The following is a 22,485-nucleotide window of genomic DNA, read 5'->3' on the forward strand; positions in this document are numbered from 1 at the left end:
CACAATCTATAAACATCAAGTATAGAATCATGCTTTATGGAATCATAATCAAGTCACTGAAAACTTCATATGAGTCACCCAGACATCTAACAGGTTTTTCTAATTCAAACCACAAGATTTTAAAAAACCAATTTTCATATGTACATTAAAAAATAGGGCTAGAGGGACGCAATTTAGCCGAAGCTTACATAGTAACCAAACAGGAAGTGGCCCCCCAAAGAGGATTAACCAAGCAAAGCCACCCATGAGAAAATAACCAAGTAGGTAGTGACTCCCCAACGTGGATTAACCAAGCAGAGTCACTCCTACAGCTGTTAGGAAGTGATCACCCAATACGGATTAACCAAACATGATCACTCCTAAGCAAACATGGTGATAGGATTAAATGCACACCACAAAGTAGCACACAAATGTCCTATTAATTTTCCTTATTAACAATAATATTTGTCAATTGTAGCATATGAAAATAAGGGTCTTTCCCGCAGAAGATTGTTTTATCTAACTACTTAAAATGTCACAAAAACTGGGCTGCTATCCCTACTGACCAGCCATCGAAAAATAATTATTAGACTGACTTACACTTATCTAAAGTCTACGAAATTTTATTTGCAGATACTAGACACACAGAGCTACACTCACACAAATTTTTGGGATTTTTGGAGTTGATTTGATATTTAAATTAAATCGAACAAAAACAAGACAGAGACATATTTTTAAGTAGTTCACAAATTAAGAAAAACGAGTTAGGGGAATTGCTATCCACCACCAAATAATCATGCAAACATGTTATGTTTCATTCAAATTCCTTTCATTTTTGGATGAAGATGCTCAAGTTGGCTCAATGTTAGAACTCAACCTATTACTCTTTCTTATGTAGTATGTTAAGAGAATGGCGTTTTCAACTTAACTTAGTCCCTAACATGCAATCTCGAATGGTGTGTTCATAAATTTAACAAGTAGAAATCATTAAGAACGAAAAGAGTTTGAGTCATCACAAGGCATCGTAAGTACTGGCGTTGTCTTACTTATCCTAGAAATTGATTCACATGTTAATCGCAATTAACAAGTACTACTCTGGAACATATGTAGGTCCTCATTCAACAAGGGCAGGCACACACATATTCATAGCATTAGAATCCTAGATATGCTTACTAAGTATGCATCCATAGAAAACACATAAAGAATTCATCAATGAGACATGTAGTGAACCAATTTTCATCCATTCGTAAAAGTAATTCAAACGAAATGTCATAACAAACTTGCAATCATATTAGGGGCTTCAAAACAGCCCCTAACTACTAAAAATTAGTTACACATAATTCTCAAATTAAACCAAAAGAAAGACATGAGTTTGAGAAGATAAAACCGAGAGAAGAGAATGCCAAGATTTCCTCCTTCCTTTCCTTCCTTCCCCAACACAGCAACCTTGCCTTTTTTCCTTGCTTTGCTTCTTTTTTTTTTCTCTCTTTTTTTTCACCCTTTTTCCCCCTCTTTGTTGTTGCAACCTGTAGGTATTTTTTTTTTATGCTGCCACAGTTTTTTCTCCATAACTCACCCCACTAACAGCCATTTAGTGATGACAATAAGTGGGAGGAAATGCTAAAACAATTGTAACTCTTTGGGCAGCCTTTATGCCCATTACTCTCACTTAATTTTTCATTTCCTCTGATATTTGAATCGGTGTTAGCTGGTTTGTTCTTGGCTGCATTAGTTTTGGCTGTTAGTTTTATGGGATTTATTGCTTTCAATGCTTTCTTATCAGTTACAAACTGCTCAGCCTCCTGGGAACCTTTCAGTGTTAGAACAGCCATAACTTTTTCTAGAAAAATGATATTAACAATCCGAAAAATGCTCCAGAAAATAGACATCCGTAGCTTTCCAAGCATATAAGGCTCATTCTCTAATTCATTCTGAGCTGTCCGCAACTTGCTTCCAAAGTCAGCTGACCTGCACAGGCAGTTTTGACGAATTTATTACTTAACATTCCACTTGTGTTATTTTTCTTTTCTTTACTTGACAAATCCTACAAAACACAAAAACAAGGTAAATAACTCAAAAATATAAGGAACTAACTAAGAAAAGACAAGTGAATTTAATATAAAATATATATAAATATGAGCTTATCAAATACCCCCACACTTAGCTTTTGCTAGTCCTCGAGCAAAACAAAGAAAACATGAAAAAGTAGCAACATGAAAAACATTAGCTCCCCACTATGTCACCCTCATAGAATTTCATTCAAGAAAACAAATCATCAAGAACCTTAGCTAGCACCAAGCAAGCTAATCCAAGCTCATCTTCCTTATTCAAATGTTAACAGCGACCTTTTAATCATCTTGGAAGTGTAGTGTGTGTAATAGCCATGCTAATGCAATTTCAAGTTTTGTTTTAAAACACCACATGCAAAATAGTGACCTTCTCACGGGACATACACTCAATCACACATATGTTTAGTTTAACGTGTTTCGCTCAAAGAATCAAATGTGAAAGATCTACCATAAACTTGCATAAAGATCTCATCTCCACAATCATAATTGCAAAACTAAAATCAAGAGGACTTTTATTGGTTGTAATGAGGCTTAGGGAGAGGGTTATAGAAATGAAAGGATAGGTAAACACAAGTTCCAAGCTACATTGCCAGCAATTCTCTTGTTGAGATTTATAAGAACTCAAGCTCTCCAACCACTCTACTAATACCTCCAATCACACCCGTAAACTTTTTATTTGCTTTGTATACAATTTTTTTTTTTTTTTTTTTTTTTTTTTTTTTTTTTTAGTGTCAACAAAACTAATTAAGAAAACAAAAAAAACAAGGATACAAATTAAACCAGTTCTTAGTCAAAGGGACAAAAATTTTCAATTTGGTCATTTTTTCAATCTTTACCCCCAAACGTAAACTGGACATTGTCCCCAATGTCATAAAACACAATAATGCATAAAATAAAAAATAAAAATGAAATAAAATAGTAAGAAACAAAATAAAGCATTTGGACTGAAAACTTCCCCAATTTGCAATAAAATCAAGTGATGACCCCCAAACTTCAATTCTGCAATCAACTCCAAGGGTGGACATAACCTAAGATTCCTACAAAGAAAAGAAATAATTCAGCTTAGCACGCATGAAAACTCAGAAAACAAAACAAACGAAAAATTGAAAATGACATAAAAAGATAATGAATAGAAATATTGGGTTGCCTCCCAATAAGCGCTTGCTTTTACGTCCTCAGCCGGACGGTACCAAGAGTAATCATTCAAGGGAAGCTGGTTCTTGGAGGGGTACAACCTCCACATCATGCTCCGCAGAAGACTCGTAATATGGTTTGAGTCTATGTCCATTCACTTTGAACACGTTTCTGGTCTTTGCACTTTGGATTTCCACTGCACCATGAGGAAAAATATTAGTTATAACAAACGGACCAACCCATCGAGAACGAAGCTTACCTGGAAATAACCAAAGGCGAGAATTAAATAGAAGAACTTTTTGTCCAATGGCAAAGCTCTTCCTTGATATCATCTTGTCATGAAATGCCTTTGATTTCTCCTTGTATATTCGACTAGACTCGTATGCATCATTCCGAATTTCATCTAACTCATTCAATTGAAGCTTCCTCTGCTGTCCGGCAACACTCATGTCCATGTTGTAGGCTTTGATAGCCCAATAAGCTTTGTGTTCTAATTCTATTGGAAGACGGCATGGTTTCCCATAAACTAATCGAAATGGGGACATTCCAATAGGAGTCTTATAAGCAGTCCTATAAGCCCACAATGCATCGTTCAAGCGCATGCTCCAATCCTTCCTACTAGGACTCACAGTTTTCTCCAAAATTTGCTTTACCTCACGGTTTGATACTTTTGCTTGACCACTAGTTTGCGGATGACAAGGTGTAGACACCTTATGTGTGACATTGTACTTCCTAAGCAATGCTTCAAATGTTCTATTGCAAAAGTGACTCCCTCCATCGCTAATGATTGTTCTAGGTGTGCCAAATCTTGCAAAGATGTTAGTCTTAATAAAATCTGAAACAATTTTTGAATCATTAGTTTTGGTGGCTTTCGCTTCCACCCATTTAGAAACATAATCCACAGCCAATAAAATGTAAAGAAAACCATTTGAAGATGGAAAAGGTCCCATGAAATCAATGCCCCATACATCAAAGATCTCAACAATCAAAATAGGGGTTTGTGGCATTTGATTTCTTGGGCCCAAGTTACCTGTTCGTTGACAACGATCACATGTTGCACAAAACTCGTACGCATCCTTAAACAAACTAGGCCAATAAAAACCACTCTTTAACACCTTAAGGGCTGTCCTTTTTGCTCCAAAATGGCCGCCATATGCATAAGAATGACAAAAAGTTAGAATAGATTTAAACTCAGATTCAGGGACACACCTTCTAATCAATTGATCAGGGCAATATTTCCACAAATAAGGATCATCCCACTCGTAGTATTTGGCGGTTTTGACAAGCTTATCTTTCTGAGCACGTGTAAAATCATCCGGAATCTTTTTGGTGACCTTGTAATTGATAATATCTGCGTACCAAGGGTCAGTAACCTTTAATGAAAACAATTGCTCATCTGGAAAACTCTCACGTAAAGGGATGAAATCTTCCTCTATGTTTGAGTGCATAAGTCTGCTAAGATGATCTGCTACAACATTCTCACTCCCTTTCTTGTCCTTGATCTCCAAGTCAAACTCTTGAAGCAGAAGTATCCATCGAATGAGTCGCGGTTTTGCATCTTTTTTTGTGAGTAAATACTTCAAAGCTGCATGGTCAGAAAACACAATAACTTTAGTTCCAATCAGATAAGATCTAAATTTTTCTAAAGCAAATACAACAGCTAGAAGCTCCTTCTCTGTTGTTGAATAATTCAACTGTGCATCATTGAGTGTTCGTGATGCATAATAGATGACATGTGGCACTTTGTTGACACGTTGTCCTAGAACTGCACCGACAGCATAATCTGAAGCATCGCATATTAACTCAAAAGGTAAACTCCAATCTGGTGGCATGATCACAGAAGCCGTGGATAACAACTCCTTAAGTTTGTTGGATGCTACCACACACTCTTCATTCATATCAAATGTTACATCCTTTTGAAGCAAACGGCACAAGGGTCTAGAAATCATTGAGAAGTCTTTCATAAACCTACGATAGAAACCTGCATGTCCAAGAAAAGAACGAACCTCCCTGACAGTAGTAGGGAAATGTAAAGAACTAACAAGTTCTACTTTAGATTTATCAACTTCAATTCCATTTTCAGATATGATATGCCCTAAAACTAATCCATGCGAAACCATGAAATGACATTTTTCCCAATTTAAGACCAAATTAGTTTCTTGACAACGTTTTAAAACTAGGGACAGATTATGTAGACATGTATCAAAAGAATCACCATAAACTGAAAAATCATCCATGAACACTTCAATTATTTTCTCAATCATATCAGAAAAGATACTTACCATACACCTTTGAAATGTGGCGGGGGCGTTGCAAAGTCCAAACGGCATCCTCCGGTATGCAAATGTGCCAAATGGACATGTGAAAGTTGTCTTTTCTTGATCCTCCGGAGCAACTTTGATATCTGCAATGCTCCAAGCTATGGCAGTTTTGTGATCCTTCAGTACTCGGATCAATTTCTCCCCTTCTTCTGCTGTGAGTTGTGATGATATGATGACCGGTAATGTTTCCTCCTCTCCCAAAAATGCATACTTCAAATGTTCAGGAATCGGTTTAAGCTCCAATTTGGGTGCCTGAATCACAGAAGGAAGAATTTTTTCGTTAGAAGTAGGAAGAGAAATAAAATAGGAAGAAAACTTGCCATGAATTGGTGAAAGAGACTCAAGGGCTGCCACTGTCTGGATTAATTCTTCTTCAATGTGCTCAGAATAATTAAGTTTTCCATGTGTAATACTATGCACTAACGCCTTCTCTAAATTGTCTTGTCCCACACCTTCATTAAAACAATCCTGCACAAAATAGTCAAACGCATCAATAGACAAACAAGATTCAAAATCACTAGGTACCTCATAGCATTGAAGATTTTGAACTTAACGCTTTCTCCATCAATTTCCATGGTTAAAGTACCATCGTAGACATCAATCTTCGTACGCGCTGTTCTAAGGAATGGTCTTCCCAATATAAGAGGAAGTGCAGTAGGCATAGGGTCATGTTCCATCTCAAGAACAAAAAAATCAGCGGGAAAAATAAGTTCATTCACTTGCACAAGTACATCCTCCAATAGGCCTTTGGGATATCTATTTGAACGATCTGCCAACTGGATTACTACCTTTGTTTCTTTCAAATCTCCAAGGTTTAGTGATTCATACACTGAATATGGCATCAGATTGATGGATGCCCCCAGATCACACAATGCTCTCCCAAACGCTTTCCCTCCAATTACACATGGAATGGTAAAGCTACCGGCATCCTTCAACTTCGGTGGTAGCTTTCTCTGCAAAACAGCTGATACTTCCTCGCTTAATGCCACAGTTTCTTGATCATTGAATCTTCTCTTATTCGTACAAAGCTCTTTAAGGAACTTTGCATACTTGGGCACTTGTTTTATGGCATCTAAAAGAGGTAAGTTCTCTTGGACTTTTCGGAAAGTATCCAAGATTTCCTTATCAGTTTGCTCCTTCTTAGACTTCATAAACCTACGAGGAAAAGGAATAGGGACACATGAGTTAAATGAATTTTGAACTTCTTTACTTACCTTATCAGAATCTTTTTTGTTTAATTCTGTATCTTTATGAGACTTTTCAGTTTCTGTTGAAGCCTCATCTTGCTCAAGATTTTTGGTTTGTTGCTCCCCTTGCTCATTTGTATCAGCAATTCCCCTAACTCGTTTTTCTCTTTTCTAGTCCTCTTTTGCATCCTTGGCTGCTCAAAAACTTCTCTTCCACTCCTTAAAGTCACAACATTCATCTGCTCCGCATTTGGATTCACCACGGTTTGGCTAGGCAACCTTCCTGGTTGGTGTTGTTGCCCCATCAAATTTGCTAACTGACTCATTTGGCGCTCAAGGTTTTCAATTGCTTTGTCTGTTTTCTGTTGATGAGATTGAGTAGAGTTAGCTAAAGAAGCAATTAAATCCTCAAGAGACTAACTTGGAGCTTGTTGTTGTTGAGGCTGAAACGGTGCCTGCGGTCTTGCTTGAAAGAAGCCAGGTGGATGGTTGTAGTTGTTGGGAACAGATTGTTGTCCGTTGTCTTGATTGTTCCACTTTAAGTGTGGATGATCGTGCCACCCTGCGTTATAGTTGTTGGAGTATGGATCATACTTTTGTCTTTGTTGCCCCTGAAATCCTCCTAACGCATTAGCTTGCTCAAGACTACCTTGATCCATTAACAAAGGGCACATATCCGTGGCATGTCCCATCATTGAACAAACACCGCACACCTGTTTTGGAGCCACCATAACCTGTTGCACAAGATTAGTCAAGTTAGCTAATTGTAATTCAATACTAGAGTTAGCACTTACCTCGTTAACTTTCTTAAGAGGTAGCTCATCTCTCCCTCCAAATTGTCGTGTGTTGCCAGCAATGTTCTTTAATAATGCCTTAGCATTTGTTGGTGTCTTGTCCATGAATGCTCCTCCACTTGCTGCATCAAGCATTACACGATCAGTACCACACAATCCTTCATAAAAATATTGTATTAAAAGATGCTCTGAAATTTGATGATTAGGACAAGGTGCAACCAAATGTGTGAATCGCTCATAGTAATCTCCAAAGGGCTCTCCATGTTGTTGTCGGATTGCACATATGTCTTTCCTTATGCTTGCAGCTTTTGTGGCCGGAAAATATTGCTCCAAGAATGCTTGCTTCACCTGGTTCCATGTGTTCATTGATCCTGGAGGTAAATTGTAAAGCCACTCATTTGCCTTAGCTTCTAATGTAAATGGGAATGCCCTCAACTTGACTTGCTCCTCATCCACATTGGCTAGTCTCATTCCCGAGCATACCACATGAAACTCCATGAGATGCTTGTTGGCAACCTCTGTTGAGAAGCCATGGAACTTAGGCAAGTAGTGAATCATGCCGGACTTAAGCTCAAATCCTCCTTCTGCATTTGGATATGTGATGCACGATGGTTGTTGATCTGTATTAGGCGTTGCCAATTCCCTCAAAGTCCGGTTATCAGCCATGCCTTCTTGTGGTTCTTCCTCCTCTTCCGAACTCAAATGTGGTGGAGAAGATGGTGGTAAAGACACCGATGCACACTTCTGCTTGATTGTTCCTCGAAGCTTTCGAAATGTTCGTTCAACCTCAGGATCGTAGGAAGCTAGATCAATGCTCTTGAACCTTCGAGTACGCATATACTACGAAGAGTACCTGAAATAAAAACAAAAACAAAAACACTAATTAGACAAGAAAAGAAAACAATAAAAAATAAGTAATTAGAAATAACAATCCCCGGCAACGGCACCAAAAATTTGATAGGATTAAATGCACATCACAAAGTAGCACACAAATGTCCTATTAATTTTCCTTATTAACAATAATATTTGTCAATTGTAGCATATGAAAATAAGGGTCTTTCCCGCAGAAGATTGTTTTATCTAACTACTTAAAATGTCACAAAAACTGGGCTGCTATCCCTACTGACCAGCCACCGAAAAATAATTATTAGACTGACTTACACTTATCTAAAGTCTACGAAATTTTATATACAGATACTAGACACACAGAGCTACACTCACACAAATTTTTGGGATTTTTGGAGTTGATTTGATATTTAAATTAAATCGAACAAAAACAAGACAGAGACATATTTTTAAGTAGTTCACAAATTAAGAAAAACGAGTTAGGGGAATTGCTATCCACCACCAAATAATCATGCAAACATGTTATGTTTCATTCAAATTCCTTTCATTTTTGGATGAAGATGCTCAAGTTGGCTCAATGTTAGAACTCAACCTATTACTCTTTCTTATGTAGTATGTTAAGAGAATGGCGTTTTCAACTTAACTTAGTCCCTAACATGCAATCTCGAATGGTGTGTTCATAAATTTAACAAGTAGAAATCATTAAGAACGAAAAGAGTTTGAGTCATCACAAGGCATCGTAAGTACTGGCGTTGTCTTACTTATCCTAGAAATTGATTCACATGTTAATCGCAATTAACAAGTACTACTCTGGAACATATGTAGGTCCTCATTCAACAAGGGCAGGCACACACATATTCATAGCATTAGAATCCTAGATATGCTTACTAAGTATGCATCCATAGAAAACACATAAAGAATTCATCAATGAGACATGTAGTGAACCAATTTTCATCCATTCGTAAAAGTAATTCAAACGAAATGTCATAACAAACTTGCAATCATATTAGGGGCTTCAAAACAGCCCCTAACTACTAAAAATTAGTTACACATAATTCTCAAATTAAACCAAAAGAAAGACATGAGTTTGAGAAGATAAAACCGAGAGAAGAGAATGCCAAGATTTCCTCCTTCCTTTCCTTCCTTCCCCAATGCAGCAGCCTTGCCTTTTTTCCTTGCTTTGCTTCTTTTTTTTTTCTCTCTTTTTTTTCACCCTTTTTCCCCCTCTTTGTTGCTGCAACCTGTAGGTATTTTTTTTTTTTTATGCTGCCACAGTTTTTTCTCCATAACTCACCCCGCTAACAGCCATTTAGTGATGACAATAAGTGGGAGGAAATGCTAAAACAATTGTAACTCTTTGGGCAGCCTTTATGCCCATTACTCTCACTTAATTTTTCATTTCCTCTGATATTTGAATAGGTGTTAGCTGGCTTGTTCTTGGCTGCATCAGTTTTGGCTGTTAGTTTTATGGGATTTATTGCTTTCAATGCTTTCTTATCAGTTACAAACTGCTCAGCCTCCTGGGAACCTTTCAGTGTTAGAACAGTCATAACTTTTTCTAGAAAAATGATATTAACAATCCGCAAAATGCTTCAGAAAATAGACATCCGTAGCTTTCCAAGCATATAAGGCTCATTCTCTAATTCATTCTGAACTGTCCGCAACTTGCTTCCAAAGTCAGCTGACCTGCACAGGCAGTTTTGACGAATTTATTACTTAACATTCCACTTGTGTTATTTTTCTTTTCTTTACTTGACAAATCCTACAAAACACAAAAACAAGGTAAATAACTCAAAAATATAAGGAACTAACTAAGAAAAGACAAGTGAATTTAATATAAAATATATATAAATATGAGCTTATCACATGGCCATCAGGATAGCCCAACGCGGATTAACCAAGCGCAATCCATATACAATATGGTCCCCCAATGCGGATTAACCAAGCAGGGCCACTAGTGACCCCCCAATGTGGATTAACCAAGTAGGGTCAAGATAATCAGGTAGGTAGTGACCCCCCAACGTGAATTAACCAAGCAGAGTCACACCTACATAATTGTTAGGCAATGATCACCCAACGCGGATTAACCAAGATGATCACCCCTAAGTATAAATGGCCATAAGGATCGCCCAACGCGGATTAACCAAGCGCGATCCATATAGAGTATGGTCCCCTAATGCGTACTAACAAAGCAAGGTCATAGTCCCCTACTAGCCCTCAATTTACAAAACATTTCAATATACAATTCGAATCACTTTTTCACAAATATTACGAATCCATGAATCAAATCACGTTTAATAAAAATAGATCGATGGCCAATTATAAAAGAATCACATTTTAACAGAAAACACATTTATAAAACCATGTCATATCCACAAAGGATATTAATACAAAGAATCGGGTAATCACCATATCACATATATTAAAATTACTCACCGAGACAAGTCCTTAAAGCTTCACTGAGTCTTTAGTAATACTAATTTTAGTAATTCAAATGGTTCAAGACCTGTTGACCAAACGTCAATGGCGGGGTGCACACCCTAGCAATTTAATCCGGAAGATCCGCCCATCATAATATAGATCTGTAACTTCCTAAGGTCCACATTATGCTCAAAAAACAACATACTAAAATCTCACCGCTATCCGACGGTCGAATCTCCGCCAATTGCTAGAATTAGGTGGTAGTTAACAATTAATTTTATTAACTTAGAATCTAATTCGGGAAGATCTGTATGTCGGATTCCCGATCTATCATTTCCAGTTATCCTCAAATATTATGTTCTATAAACATTAAGGTTTAGTGACGATCCAATGATCGGATTGGCGATTCATATTTTGATCAAGTAATGTGTCGTAATGAAACTAAGTTCAAACAATCAATGTACGTCATATGGATATGAAACATGAACTCAGGGCATCTAATAGTACTTAAAAAGACATTGTTGGCCCACTAGCCATGCGCCGCTGCAGGTGGCGGTCGGCCGTCTCGACTCGCTGGAAAATTCAACTATTTCCAAAAATTCTCAAGTTTTACTAGAATGAATATCTCAATGAGTAGAGTAAGTTTCATACATGTGACCAAGGCCAATTTTTTTGGGAAAGACCTCAAATGGCCCATGAATTGCCTGAAACCCTTGATTTGGGTGACTTCGATTTGTCACCTCCAGTGCTCCGCCGCCTCCAAGGTTGTTTGGACTTTGTTCCTGGGTTCAAGGAGAGTCTAATGGTGGTGATAATTGGTGAAAATCGTTTCAATAATGGGAGAATCGACGACAAGGGGTTCCCGTACCCACTGGTGCGGTTTTCATAATTTCATGGCTAAATTTCCACAATTTTGGGTTTTAATGGGTAGAGGAAAGGTCGCAGAACATTTTGCAGGGGTTAGATAACGTGGTTCGCTGGAAAAATTGATGAAAAACCACTGGAGAATATGAAAAAGACTGGGTCAGGTCAAGAAGTGCAATCGGGTCGAATGGGGGTCTAGTTCCCCTCCTTCTCCCCCCCTCTCCTTTCCCCTCCTTGCTTCTCTTTTCGATCGGTCCTTCTTCCCCCTCATTTTCTCTCCTTTCTCTCCTTTCTTTTCTTTCCTTTCTATCCTAGTCGTCCATCTCTTCTTTTGCCTTCATTCTAGCCACACACGTGGCACATCTTTTGCTCCAGATTTTTTGGAGCCTTCTAAATGAGGGCAAAATTACAAAAATATCCCTAACTTTAAACGTTAATAACTCTCTCATTATAACTCCATTTCATAAACAATTTACGCCTACGCGTTCATGAGATCGGGCTCTATTCGAAAATATAAATTGTGACATCGAACGATCTACAGATTTTAAATAATTAGTTTTCAAACTTCACTCTTCGTAACTAGTTTAATTAAAATCTAAATTCAAATAAATTAATATAATATCCTGAAAGATAAAAATCTCAACAATACAATATGTAGATTATAATAGCGAAATCCGAGAATAGGATTTCACATTCATGAAGAGCTTAACTTCGAAATTTGCCACTATAATCATATAAATCATAGATCAAAATTTAACCGTTGATTGTTGTTTACATTTACGCTTTATTGTTCTCATCAAATTTTCTTTTTTGAAAACATGATTTATTAGAGGATGCATGAAGATAAACGGTTTGAATCGTTGATATTATATTCAGAGTTTTACGATTAGTGAAAATATTGCTTGATGTTTATAAAGTTTCTACAAACTATATGATATCGACTCATATTTCAGTTAATCGTAAATATCGAAACGTGATATCAAAGATCTGAACCATTCATCTTCTTATATCCACCAGATGATCATGTTTTCAAAAAAGAAAATTTTAAAAATGAAATTGAGTAAGAAGAATAAAGTGTAAATGACAATCGATGGTTAAATATAAAACTAAGGTTTATGGATCATGTTGGACTTCGAAGCTGGCCCTTTCATGAAAGTTGTAAAGCTTGTCACTATGAGAGATTGTATTTTTTTTTTATTTTTTATTTTTTACATTTTTTACACTTCTACAATAATTATTATTAATTTTATTAATTTTTCCCTCAAATAAAAAACATTATTCATGTGGGTTTGGAGGATTTTAAAAATCTAAATGATAATGTAAGTGTAACCATTATCTACTTGTGGAGGAATAATGATGAATCATGAGTGTTTATATATTCTTTCACATTTTTCATACTTGTATGTATGTCTTCTTAGTTTTTGCCTATACAAATACTATACTAGTTTATTTTAATTTTGGACAACAACATGTTAACTGTTAAGTAAAATTTATCCTAGTTATGATGATAAGGAACTCTCATAATAAAAATAAATAATGACTAAAACTTTTTATTTTTTAACTTATATAGAATAATAATACAAAACTATATATTTAATATAGAATATATTGTATTTATTAATATTGCTATTGTATTTTATAATAAACCTTTTAGTAATTAAACTTTAAAATTATCAAAATAATTTTTTTCTTAACGGGTCACCCGATAATGACCCAATTAGTTATCGTGTTGACCCCAAACCCTTTATTTTAGTGTCATGTCAGAAACTGGCAGGTCTAACGGTGGTGCATTTTTGCTCAACACCATAAATTATGGTGTATGATCACCATATACCTCATCATGATATGTCCTTTCACTTAACCTTCGTTAATTTTTTTTTTGTTTAGAAAATGTATATTTAATATTAAAGTTAACCAAAATTAGTTGAAATGACACGTGTCAGAAGATGAGGTGTATGGTGTGCTTACACTAGAGTTATGGTGATGAGCAAAAATGCTCTCACCTTGAAGGTGAAAACCAACCAATGTCTCCTTTTGATATAATTCTATCATATATGTTTTATTGTCCTAATGTGGTGCACATGTGGATCCTAAAAGTCTAATTAGGTTGTTCCACATGGAAAGTAATTTATTGTGATTATTTTTTTGGTCAAGTAATATAACTTTCATTACATTAACAAGACCCAAAAAAACCGGGTAAACAACAACAAATAAAGTAAAGTCGAAGTAAAATGATAGCGACAATCCAAGATATAACGGGAAGCCTACATCAAGCTTAGGCCTGAATGTTGCAAAAGCAAAGACCACACCGCCACCGTCGTCTAACGGTTAAATATTTCTAGATCTTCGAAACACTACGGCAGCTTTGAAGTCTGCAGAAATCCGACTGTCATGTTTGGAGCTTCAATACTCTAACTTCCGTCGTTTAAACATAAACAGTTCCTTCTTGAAAGTTGTTCATCTGCTCAAGAACTATAAGATGTCCAAAATTCAGCTCCATTGAAAAAGAGCAAAAGTTGCAGAAATTTGATAGATAAAGGGAGACGGAAGAGGGAGAGAGAGAAAGAGGCTGCTTAGGTTGGATTTCTAGTTTGGGGAAGACTCTAGTTTTCGTAGCACCTTCATTATTGGTGGATTTCTCGTACTTTTGTTCACCATTAAATGTGGAACTTTGACTTGTTATTTACTCTATTATAATATGTTTGTACACATATACAAGTAAATAGGTAAGGTGTATTGGTTGTGGGTTTTTGTTTGGGTATATAGCTTGAATAGTTGAAGCTATTTTTAGGACACAAAAACTTGATTTTGCTTCACAATATCTTGATCAAGAGTATGTGAAGCCTTTGACATTTATAGTTGCTCTCCATTTGGTGAAGCTTTGTAGGTGAAGTTTTGTGCTTAAAGCTTTGTAGGTGAAGTTTTGTGGTTGAAGCTTTGTGGTTGAAGCTTTGTAGGTGAAGCTTTGTGGGTGAAGCTTTGTGTTGGTCACCATAAATTGGTTTTGCTTCACACTATCTTAATCAAGAGCGTGTGAGGCTTTTTGACATTTGTTGTTGCCCTTTATTGGTTGAAGCTTTTGTTGGCACCATAAACTGGTTTTGCTTCATACTATCTTGATCAAAAGTGTGTTAAGCTGTTGAGAATTGTAATTGTCTTTCATTGATGAAGTTGATGTCCTCCCCTTCCCTTTTTTTTCGATTTATTTATTTATTTTTTTGGAGTGGGAGAACTGAAAATTTGAGTTTGAAACTCCCTAACTTATGTGGAAATTTGAAGACTTTCCATGTAGGGCTTTCTCATGGTTTGAATTTGAATTTTGAATTTCTTTGGTCTTGTTGAACTTATATAAGAAGGATAAGTTTCCACTCCTTACCCTTGCTTTCATTTGCTCATTTTGTAGTAATTTTTGAAAATAGAGTGTTCTCTAGTTGAGAGGGATTTTGACATTACTTTGCACCATCTTCAGGTTGGTAGTCTTCTCCACTAGATCGCATGCTTTCATTCTTGTTGAATTGTTTGAGTGTTCATGTATTTGGTTAAGAACATGATGAACTGGTTGAGCTTTTCTTCATGCCCTATGAACTTCCTTACGTTTTGATCTTTTATGTAGTGATAAAGTTTGTTTCTGTTTGCTGTAGATGTTAGAGTCTGGAAGCCCTAGTGATGAGAGCTCCCTTAGCTCTAGGTTTGAGCTTGCAATGTTGAAGTCTTCAGGGTCTTTGTTGGAGTCTTGTACAAAAGAAACGTTGGATGATCTTCGCAATTATCAAACCTTAGCCAATATTGGTTCTTCCTCATTCATGTCAGTGGGTGAGAGGGTTGTTTTTAACGCCATACCCATATTTCGCTTTAAGTTCACAACGGACCATTTAGAGAAAAACTTGTTAGATAGCGAAAAACAGCTTAAGACCCTAAAGCAGTCATGTAGTATCCCTCGCAGTGTAGGAATGCGTTTGGTACATCATGAAGAATTGCCATTTGAACCACTCAATGGTCATGTTATGTTCTATACCTAAATATTATTGATCTTAGGGGTGAAGCTGCCTTCGCACCCGTGGTTGCAACAGATACTATCTTTTATTGGATATGCGTCTGGGCAACTCAATTCTGGTTTTTGGGATACCTTGATCGGGTTTTATATTATTTGGATGGAATGTGGGTTAGGTGAGCCTTCTTTCCATCAGTGGCACTACTGCTATAAGATGCGCCCGGTGAAAGCATGCCCTGGGTATTCCAAGTGTGCATGTCGAAGTGAGAGAGAGCGTATTGTCTTTGGTAGGAAAAAGACATACTGCACTTGGAAAAATCGTTGATGCTTTCTTTATAATGATTAGGAGCATGTTAGGGGTGTCATGCCTGAGCAACGTGTTCTTACTCACTTGCAACATGTTCGTACTCACTTTCAGACTGTAGCTTCAGCTGTAAGAGGAAGTATAAGGAAGAGGTCGGCAACATTGATTGGAAGGACTTGAATGTTGCCATGCAACCAAGTAATTTTTGGTATGTCAATAATTGCCTGGCAAGACGCCGATCCACTGTTGACGAGTCGCTAGATGAGAACGAATCAGATCGTGACCGGATGATGATGCTATCTTTTTACGTAAGTGTTACTCTATCATTTCTTTACTTTCTCCCTTCTTTTTCTTAGCAGTGACGATCATCTTGTTATGTAGGTCATGACTGAGTATGACGACAGACTATGAGAAGTCGAGCGGTACAAGGAAAAATTTAAAATTAATAAGCAGCTTGTGAATGACGTCAAAAAAATGAGCAAAGCTTTGGCTGAGGCTATCCACCTCAAGGATCAAAACTTTAAGAGTTTAAAAAGGCGGAATGGTGAGAACGTGAGGCTCAAGAAACAATTAGAGGCGACTGAGAAACAGTTGGAGACAAATATCCTTGAAGTTTCCAAGGTTAAAAGGGACTTGGATAGTGCCTTGGTTGAGGTTTCTGGGCTGAAAAGAAGTATCCCAACCGAGAGGAACGCTGCCATGTAGGAGTTCTTAGGTTCCCAGGCCTTTCATGATGCCTTTAGACCTCACTGCATCCGGGCGGCTAATTTTGAGAAAAGGAAATGGATGGTTGTCCTTGAGCATTACGATAATGGAAGCATTATCTGAAGGTATCGTGATGAGATGGATGAGTACCGACAAAGAGGTGAAGCCTTCGTTCTTGCAGTTGCTCTCAGTAGTGAAGATGACTCTGATAATGAGGCTAGTGTCGGTGAGTAGTCTCGGGAGAGTAAGGATGGTTCTAGAGATACCGAGGATGGTGGTGATGACGATGCGGTTGAAACGCAGAATGATATTGTCAGGGGCTCAGCCTCAGATGAGGATGATTCATTTGAGGAATTAAGGAAACTGTTTGTCTTTCAACACATCTTCAAGACAAATCGCTTGCATTCTGCAGATAATTTGTACACTATTCGCCAGAAGCTGGACAAGTCACTACAAAAGTATGCTGGCCGCTTCAGCTATTAGTATTCTCGCTGCACTGAGGCAGATGACAAGATCGCCCTTAAAGCCTTCACGGTAGGCCTACGCGACTGTTTCTTCAAGTACATGATCAATGCCAACACTTGGAAGACTTACTCTGAAGTGGTGGAGCAGGTTTACAACAATACCTCTGCCGAGGCAAGGACATATCAAAGGAAACTCCCTACAGCCATCCCTTATCAGCAAAGTAGTGGATGTGGTATCTCCAGAACCATGCAAAAACAAAAAAGGCACTATAAAACATCCTCATCTGAGGCTGAGCCCCTAACAATATCACTCTGCGTTTCAACCACATCGTCATCGCCACCATCCTCAGTATTTACAGAACCATCCTCACTCTCCCGAGATTGCTCACCGACACTAGCCTCATAATCAGAGTCATCTTCACTACTAGGATTAACTGCGAGAACAAAGGCTTCATCTCTTTGTCGGTACTTATCCATCTTATCACAGTACCTTCGAATAATGCTTCCATTATCATAACGCTTAATGACGGCCATCCATTTCCTTTTCTCAAAATTAGCCATCCAGATGCAGTGAGGTCTAAAGGTATCATGAAAGGCCTGGGAATCTAAGAACTCCTGCATGGCAGTGTTCTTCTTAGTGAGGATACTTTTATTTAGCCCAGAAACCCCAACCAAGGCACTATCCAACTCCCCTTTAACCTTGGAAACTTCGAGGATATTTGTCTCCAACTATTTCTCAGTCACCTCTAATTGTTTCTTAAGCCTCACGTTCTCACAATTCCGCCTCTTCAAACTCTCAAAGTTTTGATCCTTAAGGCAGATGCCCTTAGCCAAAGCTTTACTAGTTTTTCTGGCGTCATTCACAAGCTGCTTATTCTCTTCAAACTTTGCCTTGTACCGCTCGACCTCTCGTAGTCTGTCGTCATACTCGATCATGACCTACATGACAAGATGATCGTCACTACCAAGAAAAAGAGGGGAAAAAGTAAAGAAATGACAAAGTACATTAACGTAAGAAGATAGCCTCATCATCTGGTCAAGATCTGATTTGTTCTTATCTAGCGGCTCGCCAAGTTCGTTAACAGTGGATCGGCATCCTGCGAGGCAATTATTGACATACCTAAAACTACTTGGTTGCATGGCAACCTTCAAGTCCTTCCAATGCATGCTGCCAACCTCTTCCTTATACTTCCTCTTACAGTTGGAGCTAGGGTCACCATTTTGGTCAATGTCCTCCATGGTTGGAGGAAAGATGCGATCGATGGTAGGAAGAGAAGGCAATAGTTGTCTCTTCTCCCATGCAACTATGCTAGCAGCACACCCGATGGCCTCAGCTTTAGCCTTCTTTAAGGCAGTAATCTTGAGGACCTCATCTTGCGACTTAGATCTAGGAGCTGGCCTCACCCGGTGCTTACGAGCTCCTTTGTGAAACAAAATGTCGCCTACGGGAACTAACATGGGTGCTTTTTCTTTCTTAGTGCTAGTCTCTCATTTCTTGCTAATTTTCTCTACTGAACAAGAAAAATCAAAGTAAGGAATGCAACTTTATAAAAGAAAGAGGGGGCGAAATGAAAGATACAACTTACTTGCTCGTCTCTGACACTCCAACACTAGGGGCTGGTAACTGTACTTTCAGAACAAAAGTCGTAGCTTGCCTAAATGTCTATCCTCCTTAGTCACCATTAATACCTTCTCTACATCAGCCAGCTCCCGTCCAGACAATTTGATGCTGCCTTGCGTCACTACATGAAGGAAAATGTTAGACATAAGAAGAAATCACAACAAATAGCAAACAATATGAACAATGGGTACATTACAACCTACAGTCTGGAAGTGAGTAAGAACACGTCGCTCAGGCATGACACCCTAACATGCTCCCAATTATTATAAAGAAAACACCAATGATTTTTCCAAGTGTAGTATGTATTTTTCTTACTAAAGACAATACGCTCTCTCACTTCAACATGCACACTCGGCATACCCAGGGCATGCTTTCATCAGGCGCATCTTATAGCAGTAGCACCACTGATGGAAGGAAAGCTCACCTAACCCACATTCCATCCAAATAATATAAAACCCAATTAAGGTATCCCAAAAACCAGAATTGAGTTGCCCAAGCGCATATCCAATGAAAGATAGCATCCGTTGCAACCACGGGTGCAAAGGCAGCTTCACCCCTAAGATCAATAATATTTGGGTATAGAACATAACATGACCCTTGGGCGGTTCAAAGGCCAATTCTTCATGATGTACCAAACGCATTCCTACACTGCGGGGGATACTACATGATTGCCTTAGGGCCTCAAGCTGCTTTTCGCTATCTAACAAGTTTTTCTCTAAATGGTCCGTTGTGAACTCATAGCGAAATATGGGTATGGCGTAAAAAACACAACCCCTTCACCTACTAAAAAACAACTCTTCACCTACCGACATGAATAAGGAAGAACCAATATTGGCTAAGGTTTGACAATTGCGAAGATCATCCAACGTTTTTTTTTGTACAAGACTCCAACAAAGGCCATGAAGACTCCAACATTGCAAGCTCAAACATAGAGCTAGAGCTAGGGGAGCCCACATCATTAGGCCTTCTAGACTTTGACATCTACAACAAACAGAAACAAACTCTATCACTACATGAAATATCAAAACATAAGGAGGTTCCTAGGGTATGAAGAAAAGCTCAACCAGTTCATCATGTTCTCAACCAAATACATGAACACTCAAACAATTCAATAAGAATGAAAGCATGCGATCTAGTGGAGAAGACTACCAACCTAAAGATGGTGCAAAGCAATGCTGGAATCCCTCTCAACTAGAGAACACTCTGTCTTCAAAACTTACTACAAAATGAGATGAAGTCAAGGTAAGGAGTGGAAACTTATCCTTCTTATATAAGTTCAACAAGACCAAAGAAATTCAAAATTCAAATTCAAACCATAAAAAAGCCCCACATGGAAAGTCTTCAAACTTCCACACAAGCTAGGGAGTTTCAAACTTCAAATTTTTAGTTCCCCCATTCTAAAAATAAAAAAAACAAAAAAATAATGAAAGAAAAAGGAGAGGGAACACAGCAACTTCATCAACGAAAGACAATTACAATTCTCAAAACCTTCACTCTTGATCAAGATAGTGTAAAGCAAAACCAGTTTATGATGCCAACAAAAGCTTCAACAAATGTAAAAAAGCCTTATACACTTTTGATCAAGATAGTGTGAAGCAAAATCAATTTATGGTGACCTACACAAAGCTTCACCTATAAATCTTCAACCACAAAACTTCACCTATAAAGCTTCAGCCACAAACTTCAACCACAAAGCTTCAACTGCAAAGCTTCACCTACAAAGCTTCAACCACAAAGCACAAAGCTTTAACTGCAAAGCTTCACCTACAAAGCTTCAACCACAAAGCTTCACCTACAAAGCTTCAACCACAAAACTTCAACGTTCAACCACAAAGCTTCAACCGCAAAGCTTCACCTACAAAGCTTCAACCACAAAACTTCAACGTTCAACCACAAAGCTTCAACTACAAAGTTTCAACCACAAAGTTTCACCTACAAAACTTCAACGTTCAACCACAAAGCTTCAACTACAAAGCTTCAACCACAAAGCTTCATCTACAAAGCCCCACCAAATGGAGAGCAACTACAAATGTCAAAAGCTTCACACACTCTTGATCAAAATAGTGTGAAGCAAAATCAAGTTCTTGTGTCCTAAAAATAGCTTCAACTATTTAAGCTATATACCCAAACAAAAATCCACAACCAATACACCTTACCTATTTACTTATATATGTTTCCAAACATACTATAATAGAGTAAATAACAAGTCAAAGTTACACATTAGTGGTAAACAAAAGTACAAGAAATCCACCAGTAATGAAGGTGCCACGAAAACTGGAGTCTCCCCCAAACTAGAAATCCAACCCAAGCAATCTCTTTCTCTTTCTCCCTCTTCCATCTCCTTTTAGTTATCAATGGAGCTGAATTTTGGACATCTTATAGTTCTTGAGCAGATGAACAACTTTCAAGAAGGAACTGTTTCTATTTAAGTGACGGAAGTTAGAGTATTGAAGTTCTAAACATGACAATCGGATTTCTGCAGACTTCAAAGTTGCCGTAGTGTTTCGAAGATCTGGAAATATTTAACCGTTAGTTTATTCTGAATTTTTTATATGTTATAGAAGCAAGGATGAGGAACAACTTCGATGAAGAAAGTATGTTGATCTGAACAATCGAAAATGGAGTTTTGAAGCTCACAACATGTCTGACGGGTTTACAGAAAAATAATGAACAATCACTTATCATACCTGAATTTCTAGAGTTGTATTGCCCCGATGGATTTCAAATTTGGATATGTTGTAGTTCAGGAGTTAAGGAACAACTTTCATGAGGACAACTTTGCGATTCGAGCTACAGAGGATGATGTTATATTGAAAAGCTACCGCTCCCTCTACATCGACTCCCTCCTCGATTTCCCCAGCTCCAACACCGCTTTAGAACAGGAGCTTATCCACATTTCCTTCAAAATGACTCTGCAGCAACTCAGTTTGTTAGGGGAAATGAAAAGCAATTCCACCAAAGAAGGGAAAGGTATGACAAAAGAAAAACTAAAAGCAGAAAAGAGTAGCAGAAAGTAAAAAAAAAAAAAATGAACAGTAAAATAATGAGAAAAGGCAAGGCAAATGGGGAAGAAGACACGTTTAAAGGGATGAGACCTTGGGTCTTATTTTTTTTTTAAGGAAGGTGCGACACAAAAATAAAGCTTCGTTACTTGGATAACTTGGCCATTACCAAGACACCTCCCTCAGCAACTATCCTCGCCCGGAGACTTGGGAGGCTTTTACCATATACCATTACACCTTGGTACTCGAAAGTTTCACGACTACTCAGTGACTTGGATTTTTCAAGTCCCCAACCGAGAAGTTTTCCTCACTCGGGAAATTAAGGAAGCACTACTTCAACCTACAGAGTCTACCCACGAAGTTTCAACATGCAAACTTCAACAAAATAAAAATTTCAAATAACCTAGTGAAGGATACCTTAGTGTATTTAACACAACACGTTAAATGAAGTAAAGTTTATTTATTGATATCTTCAATAAATTACAAATACGTGCATACACATGAATCAAAACAAACAAACAAGAAGGCGCCTTCACAAAAATTGCTCAGGAGAAGTTTCAGCACTCGACAAAGCCCCAAAAATAGAAGACACCAGATGGTGATTATTTGGAGCCTCAGTACTGGGCAGAACCCCAGAAAGCTAGCACCAGAGGTTGATCATTTAGAGTTTCAGTAAGTGGTATAGCCCTAGAGGACGAAAGTAATAAATGTCTTTCGAACAAACTCACAAACCTCTGATAATCATTTAAAATCGGACCCTCGGATTCCTGTAACTGGTCAAGT

At 37.8% G+C, this 22,485-nt stretch overlaps 2 protein-coding genes across 2 annotated transcripts; both read right to left on the reverse strand.

Moving 5' to 3' along the window:
• Nucleotides 1-5,934: 5,934 nt before the first annotated feature.
• LOC103946212 lies at nucleotides 5,935-7,382 on the reverse strand. Its single transcript, XM_048572682.1, has 4 exons — nucleotides 7,146-7,382; nucleotides 6,847-7,052; nucleotides 6,029-6,658; nucleotides 5,935-5,971 (listed from the first exon to the last, which is right to left on the reverse strand). The coding sequence occupies exons 1-4, from the start codon at nucleotides 7,380-7,382 to the stop codon at nucleotides 5,935-5,937; spliced, it is 1,110 nt and encodes a 369-aa protein (XP_048428639.1).
• LOC125471842 lies at nucleotides 7,361-8,321 on the reverse strand. The gene is made up of 2 exons (XM_048572683.1): nucleotides 7,704-8,321; nucleotides 7,361-7,606 (listed from the first exon to the last, which is right to left on the reverse strand). Exons 1-2 carry the CDS (start codon nucleotides 8,319-8,321, stop codon nucleotides 7,553-7,555), a joined length of 672 nt encoding a protein of 223 aa, XP_048428640.1. The 3' UTR covers nucleotides 7,361-7,552.
• Nucleotides 8,322-22,485: the final 14,164 nt, after the last annotated feature.

This window comes from the organism of the source record quoted next, unplaced genomic scaffold, assembly GCF_019419815.1.
Source record: "Pyrus x bretschneideri cultivar Hongxiangsu unplaced genomic scaffold, Pyrus_bretschneideri_v1 Contig62, whole genome shotgun sequence".
Taxonomy (NCBI): domain Eukaryota; kingdom Viridiplantae; phylum Streptophyta; class Magnoliopsida; order Rosales; family Rosaceae; genus Pyrus; species Pyrus x bretschneideri.

Excerpts from the sequence above, each read along its gene's own strand:
- LOC103946212 (XM_048572682.1), bottom strand. The coding sequence starts at position 7,382 with ATGGGACATGCCACGGATATGTGCCCTTTGTTAATGGATCAAGGTAGT. Across the intron at positions 7,053-7,145 it reads TCTTTCAAGCAAGACCGCAG|AAAACAGACAAAGCAATTGA; the intron begins GCACCGTTTCAG and ends TCTCATCAACAG. Across the intron at positions 5,972-6,028 it reads AAAATCTTCAATGCTATGAG|GATTGTTTTAATGAAGGTGT; the intron begins GTACCTAGTGAT and ends TATTTTGTGCAG.
- LOC125471842 (XM_048572683.1), bottom strand. The coding sequence starts at position 8,321 with ATGCGTACTCGAAGGTTCAAGAGCATTGATCTAGCTTCCTACGATCCT. Across the intron at positions 7,607-7,703 it reads ATGAGCGATTCACACATTTG|CAAGTGGAGGAGCATTCATG; the intron begins GTTGCACCTTGT and ends TGCTTGATGCAG.